Source organism: Zerene cesonia, chromosome 7 (genome assembly GCF_012273895.1).
Source record: "Zerene cesonia ecotype Mississippi chromosome 7, Zerene_cesonia_1.1, whole genome shotgun sequence".
Taxonomy (NCBI): Eukaryota; Metazoa; Arthropoda; class Insecta; order Lepidoptera; family Pieridae; genus Zerene; species Zerene cesonia.
This window is the reverse complement of record NC_052108.1, coordinates 2,878,784-2,889,686: the sequence shown is the minus strand read 5'-3', so window position 1 is coordinate 2,889,686 and position 10,903 is coordinate 2,878,784. Positions and strand designations below refer to the sequence as shown.

Sequence of the window (10,903 nt, the reverse complement as noted above, 5' to 3'; positions counted from 1 at the left end):
GTGTATTGTATATGTCTAGAATCTATAAGAATAATTGTATTGTTTGTTTCCCAAAGATAAATAAATAAATAAAATAAAATAAAATATTATAATTATTTCTGCACAGTTAGCTAGTCTTAATCGGGATTGGTCACATGAACAAAATTTGGTCAGGCCTATACTTACATATTGATTTTTCAAATCTTCAAAAACCATAAGGGCTATGATTGAAAGCGGCAGGTACAGGTATATAGTAATTTTACTATGTAAATAATTATAAAATGATTGTTTTCACGAACAAGTTTAAACTTTGTAGTAATGTTATAACAATAAATAATTACATGCATCATGTAATTAACACTAAGCAGTAAATTACAAATTGGGCATCGTTATATAATATGTAGGTCCTTAAAATCATTGAATAGGTATCTATTATTGAATAGGTCTTTAAAAATTAAATAAAGGTTTCCGTATAGATTTTAGTTAAAATAAATAGTTGATGAGATATAAGAATCACAAGTCGTAAAAAATGTCATAATTCTTGGAATATCCATGAAATACAAAATTTTGTTATTCACGCAAGTAAAGCCGCGGGCGGAAAATTACTATGCAGCAAAGTAATAACACAGAATAAAAATGTAACAGAAGCAGCACTTCGCGATACAACTAAAATAAAGTGTTTAGTGACTTTTAGAGATAGAAAATAAAGTGCAATTTAGGTCGCATACGCGATCAGCTTCTAACGCGATATTCGTCTTAACATTGCCGCTATTTTCTTCGCGTAACTTTGTCTTTGTCTAATGTAGAGTGCGTGACGCACTAGCTGTAGTGCTAGAGTTGTCGACACAGAGTAGTTTTATATATATGGTTGTCGACTTGACGTTGCTATCTGTGACTCCCTTAAATAAAATCAAATATAAACTTTATTATGGTACGACTACAATAATTTCAAACATCGTGTATCTATCTGCTATAAGTGCTATCGTACTTATTATATTATATTGATATATGAGCATATGATGACATGGTCAATCCTAACATAAATAAGTCCCGTGTAAAAAAACGACATTAATCGTTCTTCTTTTAATTATTCTTTTTTATCTTACCCTGGAAATAATGAAGGAAATTGCGTACTAATAAGAAACTACGCGTATACGTTAAGTTCAATTTATTTTAAAACCATAAATATTGTATACTAAAGCCATCGAGATTATAGAGTCTGAAGTCTTTGGGTTAGATCGCCATTTCTTTTTTCTAGAAATAAGTTGTTGTCGTTGAAATTAGTAACAAAATACGTCAAAAAGGTACAACAAATTAGTGATAATTTTAGTTAATTGCTATAAAATATAATAATAAAGTGTAGCAAGCAGGAGCCCTTAATGTAGTTTTGGACCCCTCCAAATAAATGAGTATTTAAGTAAGTATGGCTGGATTTACGGAAAATGCTCTAATCCGTAAATTGCAGGAATTGAACTCAAGCCAACAAAGTATTCAAACATTGTCCCTATGGCTAATTCATCATAGAAAACATCATGCTGCAGTTGTAAAAACGTGGTTCAAAGAGTTACATAAAGGTAAGTCAATTTATACTTATGTTCAGAGATTGAAACAATATTGCATCAGTGTAACGTATTCTTGATCACTGTAAATCTTGCTTATTTGAGAAACAATTACGTTTATTGTTATTCTTTTTTAGAACCACGTGTCAGTACGATAGTTTTTTGGTTTAACAAAATTTATAACCTTAAATAACACGAACTATGATTTTCAGTCAAAGACAGCAAGCAGCTTACTTTTATGTATCTAGCAAATGACGTTATACAGAATAGCAAAAAGAAAGGACCCGAATATGGCAAATCATTTGGCGAGGTACTCGTAGAAGCATTTCAGTTAATGGCAAAGACTGGTATAAACACCAAGACAAAACATTCATTGCATAGAATACTAGCAATTTGGGAAGAAAGAGGGGTGTATGATGCTAAGAAAATACAAGAGTTTAAAGTGGCTGGTAAGTACAATTTGACTTATATTTCATAATACCTCAGTTAGTTCTTGTATAGATTGATTTCAAAATTATATCTAATCATAATTTAAAAACTTTCATTTTTCACATTAAATTAAAAAAAAAAACAGTGATAAAACTCACAACAGTATTTTTAGCTATAGACAGAGGCCCATATTCTTTTCTTTACCCTACCCAGTCCTTTCCTCTATTCCTCTCATCAATCCTTTCTTAATCCCTTTGCAAATTTAAAGTTGCCAATCCATTTGTAGAGGCGTAAGGTCTGCAATAGACCTTATGACTCTACAAATGTTCATGGACAGTGGTAGCGCTTACCCTCAGGCAACACACAAGCTCCATTGCTGACTAAGACATTAAGGAAAAAATCCATTATCAAGATCATTGTTTTAAAAAATATTATTCCTTTTACATAATTCACATTTTTTTTTCCCACATTTCAGTTGACCCCAATGATGCGATACCAAAGAAAGTTAGTAAAAGAAAGTCTACTGACACTGAGCCGAAGGATCCGGAAAAGAAACCTAAATTGGAAAGCAGAGAAAAGAGAAGATACAGTGAGACGAAAGTGGAAGTGGATGGCAAGATTGAAACTCATATCACGCTAAGCCCCAAAACTCCACCTGGTGACCCTCCGGAACCTGAAGAGCTCATCAAGGTATATGCTTTGCTTGATTAACTTACACTAGATATTTTGTTGTGCAAATGTAATTTTGAAAATGATAATTATCGTTGTCTATAAAAAATTTATACAATTATTCGATTGACACTTTTTTTTTAATGTTTATTAACACTCCTCATAATAACACTTTTCTTGTATATAGGAGGCAGCTCCACACTCTAAAATCATTTAACGTTCCCAGCAATCACAATATACAATGAAAGGGTCTCTTATTTTTAAATATGTTCTTTTATCTATTTAATCTAATAGGTTTCCAATCTCCGAGATTGGAGAGGTCTCTAATCTATACATACATATACATTTAAAATAAAGTTATGTTAGTTACACTATTTATAGTTAAGAAGAAGGGATTAACCGATTTGGCTGAAAATTTGTGCAGAGGTCGCTTGGAATGGGGGGAGGGACATAGGATTAAAAAGACATTTTCATCCTTGAAATCCCACAGGAACAGGAACTTGCAAGGAAAACCCCAGGTCTATCTTTCCTGCGACTACACGGGCAAAGCTACGGGCAGAAAGCTAGTGTTTATAATAACATTCTTTTATAGATATCTGCTCATTACAATTACTGTGGCAATTCATCAGTATAACATCCTAGTTAATTTTATCTATTTTAACTGTTAACTTATGCCAACAAAATAACAACAAATAGGTGAACCTAAGAATAAGTTAGAATATATAATAATTTACTTGCACATTGTTACAGAAGTGTAAAAACTGGTTTTGACCATAGATACTTACAATGTTCTGGCCAGGGAACAGATGTATAATTTGTGTACCAATTGTCATCATGCAATAGTAATTGTATCAGTTGGGACGGACTATTCTGATCTATGTTATTTCAATCATTTTACCACATATTTATTATATAAATTTATATAATGCCTGGCTTGTAAGTTTTAAAAAAACAAAATCTGATGAATACCTTGGCTTAAAAATACTTATATAACACAAATTTACTGTAAAGTGACAACAACTAAATACTATTTTTTAGTTAGATAGTTGATAAGATTCTTTTTAATATGTTTTATATTGTCCCTATTGTTTTCTTTGTGACATAACAAAATTTTTCTTTTAATAAAATGAGTATATTTTTACTGTTTTTAATTTTTCCTTTTATTCTTTTCAGGCTTTGTTAGAATTGGAGTCGAGTGCTTCAAGTGACGAGGCAGTGCGGGAAAGGATTGCATCTCTACCTCCAGAAGTTTCCGAAGTGCAATTATTGTCTAAGTTAGAAGGTAATTTGTATATACTGAGCATAAATGCGTGGCAAAAAAAAAATAAATGTAAAAACAACAGAAATAAACATTTACTGCATCCTTTTGTTTTATTTATTCCAATTATAAGGTAGCTTAGGTAGGAAATCATAACATTTCCTGTTTGGGAATTATTATACCTTATTAAATAAATATTTTTCTTGATCAATATGCACATTTTCATAATTCATCCCATATGATTTTGTTGCATATGTAATTAATTATTTTTTATATTTATTAATAATATAAGAGATAGTTTATATATTATTTTAAACTTTTTTTTTGTTTTAATTTTATTCGTAAGGTGTTTGCTGTGTGCATTGAATAACACCCAATTTCCTTTTACAGTTTTTTGTAACCATTAGTTTATGATTCAATATGACAAAAATCTGTAGTCCATTTAGGTGCCTTATTCTATGTTATAATTGTTTTGAACAATGATCAACATTGTACCCTCATAGATTAGTGCCATATAACATATTTTATTCACATTGTAGCAAGTTTTCTCGCACACTCGTAATTCTATTAATGCTCCCATTCTCCTTTGTACATTATTTGTTTTACTTAATATATTACTGAATGATGGTTTGGTTGAACCCAATTTAAATGAATACTTGCAATTTATTTAATTAAATTAGACAGTAGATATTCTAGCCTACAATAATATTTAAGCAATCAATTATAGCACTTCCAGTAGCCCAAACGTTATGTCTCTATCATAAATTAATTTTGGCAGTAATTCTTAGGTTTATCATGTTATTGTTAATATAAACGTTTTTTATAGATAAGGAGTCGGCGTTAAGTTTAAGTTCAGTCGTTAATTCGGCTGTGGAGCTACTGGCGGAATATAATTTGCGCCTTTCCGAAGAATTGGAGAAGAGACGGAAGGTGGCCGCCATGTTGCGGGACTTCGCGCAAGCACAGAAGGATCTGGCTAAACATGCGGAAGCTAGACTCGAGGTGAGCTCCTATACTATATATATTATAGAATGAATTCTGAAAGAGTATCATATTGTTTATAAAAACGAAAGAGCTCGGAAACGAAAAAAATAAATGCATTATGATTTTGTAGATATAATGAAAAACTTCGAATATCCTGTATCATATCACTTTTTTTATACCACTACCAGCAAAAGCAGGTAGTTAGGGACATTGCGATTGATTTGCCAGCCTTTTAAGAATTTGAATTTTCAATTCAATTTCTAGACATTAATAATTTAAATAAAATCTCCTTTCGATTCACATTTTCTATATAACATCGTGTGTAATCTTTCAGGAATACAACATAAAACTGCAAAAAATGTACGCAGTTAAGGCGGAAGTTAAATCGCACATCGAGAACCTGCCAGACGTTTCCAGATTGCCAGACGTCACTGGCGGTCTTGCGCCCTTACCCTCCGCCGGTGATTTATTTAGTGTCTGAAATATAATAAATAATATTTATTTTCGGCATATGTTTTGACATGGCTTTACAGGGGTAGTGAGAAGCGAATTGAATTTTACGTCAGTTAAGGTTGTCAGATGGGAATAAAGTATATGGAGCAAGACTTGGTCCCAAAAAATTTTTTGCACAAAATATTAAAATCGAAATTCACATATGGCTGTGTTAAAGATAAAAAGACTTATCTTCCTATTACAGATTATTGAATAATTTAAGTATCGGGATGTCATGTGATTTTCGCGGCTAGTTACTGTACCATCGTAATTACGTATTCCCTTTTGTGATGTATTTGTTTTGACAATAAAATATTCATAATTTATTTATTCAACGATATTAATCACAAAAAATTACAGTAAAATTCAGTCTTCCCGACCGCCTGCTTCGCGCCGCCATATTATCTTGTTTAGAATAGACGTCTATCTCTTTCTCGCATATAGAATAACGTATCTAAACTATACGATATATAAAATAAATTACAATTTAATTTAATTTACGCTTCTCGCTACTTTTGCGTGTTCACAGAGTTAAGGTAAAATAGCACTACTTTATTCTCGTAGTTGAATTAAAACCGATAGATTTCTCCAAACATATTTATAACAAATTTGACATATTTTTCTATTATATCAATATTGCCACTACTGCCATTATTTCTTAGCGGATCTCTGTTCTCAATATTGACGATATGGGGCTTCATTCAGGATAATTTTTTTGCTATTTACATAATTTTGTTTCATAAAAAATCCAATTAAGGCCAAGAAATTGAGATAAAAAATGATAACAAACGAATGTAAAAACGTTTGTAATCCTGCACCTGTACCACGAAACACAAAACGACAGGAGTTGTCGAATTGCGGTCGACTTTTACCATGATATATTGCATACTTAATATGCTGACAGTACATTTACTCAGTACTACAGTGTCACTTGGTACGGGCAGGTTGTTTAATTTTTTTTATCTCGTCCCGTACTGTAGTTATATCCCTTTGAGAACTGATCATATTGACATTACATATTATTTTATTTACTCTTGATTGATTTTATGATTCATTTCATTTCATGTTTAGGATTATTGCTAAATACTTTCTAAGAGTTTTTTATTTGCAGTTATTGCCGAATTGCTAATTGTACTTGATGTTATGTAACACCGCTAAGTTAAAAGTTAATTTTTTTAATGTCAAGGTAGCTCGATAACCCAAAAAATAAAATAGAAAATGCATTAGTAAAGCAATGCATAACATTCGAATACAATTAATGTTAATGTAATTATAGGCAACGATTCATAGTGTCTTCTACAAGTTAAATGGACAAAAATTTTAGTAATTTAACAATTGAAATATATTTAGCGGTTAAATTTTTAGACCATATCTTTTACCGTTTTAGCGCATAATGGCTGAAAGTGCAGTTCAATGATAAGCAATAATATTTCGTACATTTATATTAGTACTAAATCATTATATGATAATAGTGATAACTGACTGCGTTTATATTTAGGTAAATGACGTTTAAGTAAGTACGGTTGACAAAAAAATGGCTAATATATATTATTTTCTCAATTTGAGATAGTTTTCCAGTCGTGTGTTAAAAAAGGGTATATGGATGTTATCTTAACTGAGATAATTACAATTCAATAAAAATGACGTGCTTTAGCAAAATAGAATTATACTAAATTGGTAGTTTATAGGGCTTATAAATAGCTTGAAATACAGTTGAATTACTAGTGGGTTGTTGTCATTGTGAGGCTTAAGTATTAATGCTGAAGTAATGCCAAGTTGTGAATTAATTGATATGTATATTAATAAACGATCGCACTTGCCTTTTTGCAATCTACATTTAACGTAACTGGGTTTCTCCGTTTGATAAAATATTAACAGGTCAAGATCGTGCTAGCGTCAAAAGCGAAAATTTAAATTAAAATTTGCCTTAAAATAAAATATTTTTGTCCCTATTAAGATATTATTTAATGCACGTTTTTCATAGACTCTTACAAATTTGGAATAAATACAAATATATAGGTGCTAATTGATGACGAAACATAAAAAGCTGTATAATGCATATAATAGGTTATTGGATTGAAGAGCAAGCGCATAGACTTAAATTGTTTTTTTTTTTTAAATTGACAGTTAAACGTGTCACCAGTTTGCCAACACACACTTGGACAGCTTGAAATCAGGATTAATCCTTCCAGAAAGCCTGTATTATTACGGAAGTTATCTAAATAGGCTGTTTAATTACTTATTAGGACTCAATTAATGACATTTGGTAAGGAAAGGATAAATTTTCAATAAGTAACAAAATAAAAAGAGAAAAATAATTGTAAAAGCTTAAATAAAATATGATTGAAAATTTGTACTCTCATTCAATATTAATTAACTGTTTGCACGTAGCTGCATTCTAATTAACCATTTATTGTTTATAATAAACCAAATTGTAGTCTAACTCCTATACATTAGGTTAATGTTTAGCTTGTATCTGCGATATTACAAATATATACATATTGTTATTTAAAAAGAGTTGTTTTCTTTTTATTACCTTCACCAAACCGTTTATGCATTTTTTAAGTATTGAAATACAAAAATTTGTTAACAGCTTTTTTGGTTTCACTGAAAATTCCATACAGATGTTTTCAGTCTTATTTAGTTTTAGCCATATTCTGCAACGACTTGACTGATAATTTACGAATTTTCATATAATATGTATAATGTATGTTTGTTAGGTCTGTGAATAGGTTTAAATAAAATAATAAGCAACTTTCAGATCATCAATTAGTTTAATCAAATTAAAATTTTTAACTCGATTAATAAAATTAATCTTTATTTGGAATTTATCATACCGTTGGAGTTCTGCCTTCACGAAATTCATACTAAAATTGTATTTCATTTAAATAGAGTTTAATATTTTAAATGTGGTTTGATGTAATTATATTCTAATAGATTTCATTCAATAATAACTTATTTTCTTATATCTGATGTCATAGAGAGTATTGTTAATCTATTGCTTAAACATTCAGTTTTGACGTGGTTTTGACGAGTATTTGCAAGAATAATAGTTTTGTAATAATATTTATTATTTAGCAATTTACGTACGCTGATTATGACGGAATCAGTGGTAACTATTCAATAAATCTAAACATTTTGCTCAAATAGTATTTTACGTTAAACATCTCAATACTTTCAGAGTACGCGTACAAAAACCCTCACTGAGAGTTCAGAGACGATATCTACGGAAGGTCCTTTGGTAATTAAAAACATTAATTCCATGTTGCAAATAATAGAAATAACAACGTTTTAAACCTTCATAGGCTGAAAATTAACTGAATGAGTCTATGTCCAATTATTTACCATCTTTTCAAACTGTGTCGTGTGTGTGTGTCATATACAAGCCGAAAATGCGATAAAACATGTTCAATCTTCATGTACTGCTGTTTGTATGAATTTTAAATCTTTGACAATTTGTTTTTAATGCATTTGTGAATAATTGAATGCATTTGTGAATAATTCGTTAGTTATTCATTGCTCGACACTAATTAACAGAATTTAGTATTCATTTCTATATTTCTCATATCAACTCTCAACAGATTGAGGACAGATGGACAAACAACATTACTTATCGTCAGTTAGTGCTGTCCTCTTGCGTCGGGATTATACAACTCTGGTGGCACCCCTATCTACACGACTTTGCCAAACTCCTGCCATTTCTTTTTCTATACAATGTCTTTAGTATATTTTTCGCTTATCCGATGTTTTACTTGGAGCTTGCTTTGGGCGTGGTATCAAAGAAAGGCGTATTGAACTGCTGGGATATGGCACCGATTGCTAGAGGTACCAAAAAATTGTTATTTCCCAAAAAAATTGCCTATGCAACTTGATAAAATAACGATCTAAAGGTAAAATCATTTCCAAGTTTGATCCAGTCGCTTTGAATTAAATCGTTATAATCAAAAATCTTTAGAGTACAAGTGTAGTTGAAGGGTAATTATTGTTTAGAACCTTTCCTCGACCTTTTAATATTTTGTATCGTCCTTTTTATATGCCATTCGCTACTTCACTTCTGCCATGTTTAATATCGATTCCAGGAATTGGTTTTTCAATGATAATCACATCCATGTTCACGGTGCTCGCCCTCGGCGTGGTATGTGCCTGGTCGCTTGCGCTGACGGTTCATTCATTTCACGCGTTCCTACCGTGGCTGCACTGTGCGGCTGACGCCAACCCGCCGTGCGCGGCGCGACACCGCCCTCTGCCGGCAGGTAGCGAAGTACCGCCGCAGTCGTTCTTCTTGTTAGTAGCTACTACTATCGTGTTTATACGTAGTCTTTCTTTTTATTAGCCGCTATCGCAGCTTTGGTATACTGCTGTTAAGCTAATTTTTAGGCTTTAAATATAGTGACAATTATGTTTGAAAATATCTACTTAAGAATGAGTAAATAACCGATTTTTCTGTCCTGTCCTTTTTTTTAATGATCTGCAATCAGTCGTATGACTATGAGCGGATGAGTTGTAGGCACGAATGGAGGAAGGGTGCTGCTCCCATTTAGTTTTTTTATGTAACAGTCGGCAATGGAGCTGGTGGAACGCCTAATGGTAAGCGCTACCACCGCCCATGGAATAAAGGAAAGGACTGGGAAGGGTAAGGAAAAGGATAAGGGCCTCCGGCTCCTCCACTCACCGAACGTAACACAGTAGAATGCTATTTCACGCCGGTCTTCTGTGGGGGTGTGGTACTTCCCCGGTGCAAGCTGGCCCAATTCGTGCTGAAGCGTGCTCGACTACCACATATAAAACCATAAGACTACACCCTATCTGCTAAGTTCTTAATCTTAATCTAAGTTAAAAAAAGACATAACAGTGACGTCATCTTCCGTTCACATAATAATATCCGCTGTAATTCTCTATAGCAATTTTGTGCTGAATTTGAAAAGGAACGGCCTTTTAGGAGGTTTGGGAAACATTGTGCCCGAATTGACTGTCTACTACATTGTAAGCTGGGTATTGGTGTACTTTATAGCTTGCAAGAGGATTTATAGCTATTCGAAGGTAACTAGCTACTTGTCTTATATTCTTTAGGTATTGTTCTAGTTTGTGTGATATTTTACAAGTAAAGCACATTTAATATTATATTATAATCTAAACCCAGAAGGTTTGGATGCGGAGTGCTAAATCCTAGTGTTTTGACTGGCATAAGCAAAAAGTCAATTGAAGTCATAAAGTGTAAATTTATGTAGCTAAATTAACAAAATATATAATCCCAAATCATTCCACCCTACCTTACCTACATGCTAACCTTAATACAAAATTATGGTAGGTATGGAGGCAGAGTAGATGATAGATCCATTATATTACCTATCAATTAATGTAACTGTTCACAGATGGTGTTGTTTAAAGATGTCTTAGCCTACTTTGTACTATTTGCATGCGCAGTGGGTGTTTTTAGACTAAAAGGTGCGAGTAAAATGTTCAAAGAATGCGATTGGGGTGTGCTATCTAATGGCTTACAGGTTCATCTTGAATATCTACCATTAACTAGCTA

At 32.1% G+C, this 10,903-nt stretch overlaps 2 protein-coding genes across 2 annotated transcripts in view; both read left to right on the top strand.

Annotated features, from left to right (window-relative positions):
• Positions 1-1,234: 1,234 nt before the first annotated feature.
• Positions 1,235-7,885, top strand: LOC119828356 (regulation of nuclear pre-mRNA domain-containing protein 1B). The gene is made up of 7 exons (XM_038350483.1): positions 1,235-1,553; positions 1,751-1,987; positions 2,443-2,657; positions 3,810-3,918; positions 4,721-4,896; positions 5,213-5,339; positions 7,498-7,885. Exons 1-7 carry the CDS (start codon positions 1,403-1,405, stop codon positions 7,539-7,541), a joined length of 1,059 nt encoding a protein of 352 aa, XP_038206411.1. The 5' UTR covers positions 1,235-1,402; the 3' UTR covers positions 7,542-7,885.
• Positions 7,886-8,467: 582 nt separating this feature from the next.
• The window catches only part of LOC119828355 (sodium-dependent proline transporter-like), a 5,766-nt gene continuing 3,330 nt past the window's right edge, over positions 8,468-10,903 (top strand). The window contains exons 1-6 of the mRNA XM_038350482.1: positions 8,468-8,482; positions 8,552-8,611; positions 8,952-9,195; positions 9,450-9,654; positions 10,272-10,410; positions 10,743-10,871. Of these exons, the coding sequence (XP_038206410.1) occupies positions 8,468-8,482; positions 8,552-8,611; positions 8,952-9,195; positions 9,450-9,654; positions 10,272-10,410; positions 10,743-10,871 (792 nt within the window). The remainder of the gene's footprint in view (positions 8,483-8,551; positions 8,612-8,951; positions 9,196-9,449; positions 9,655-10,271; positions 10,411-10,742; positions 10,872-10,903) is intronic.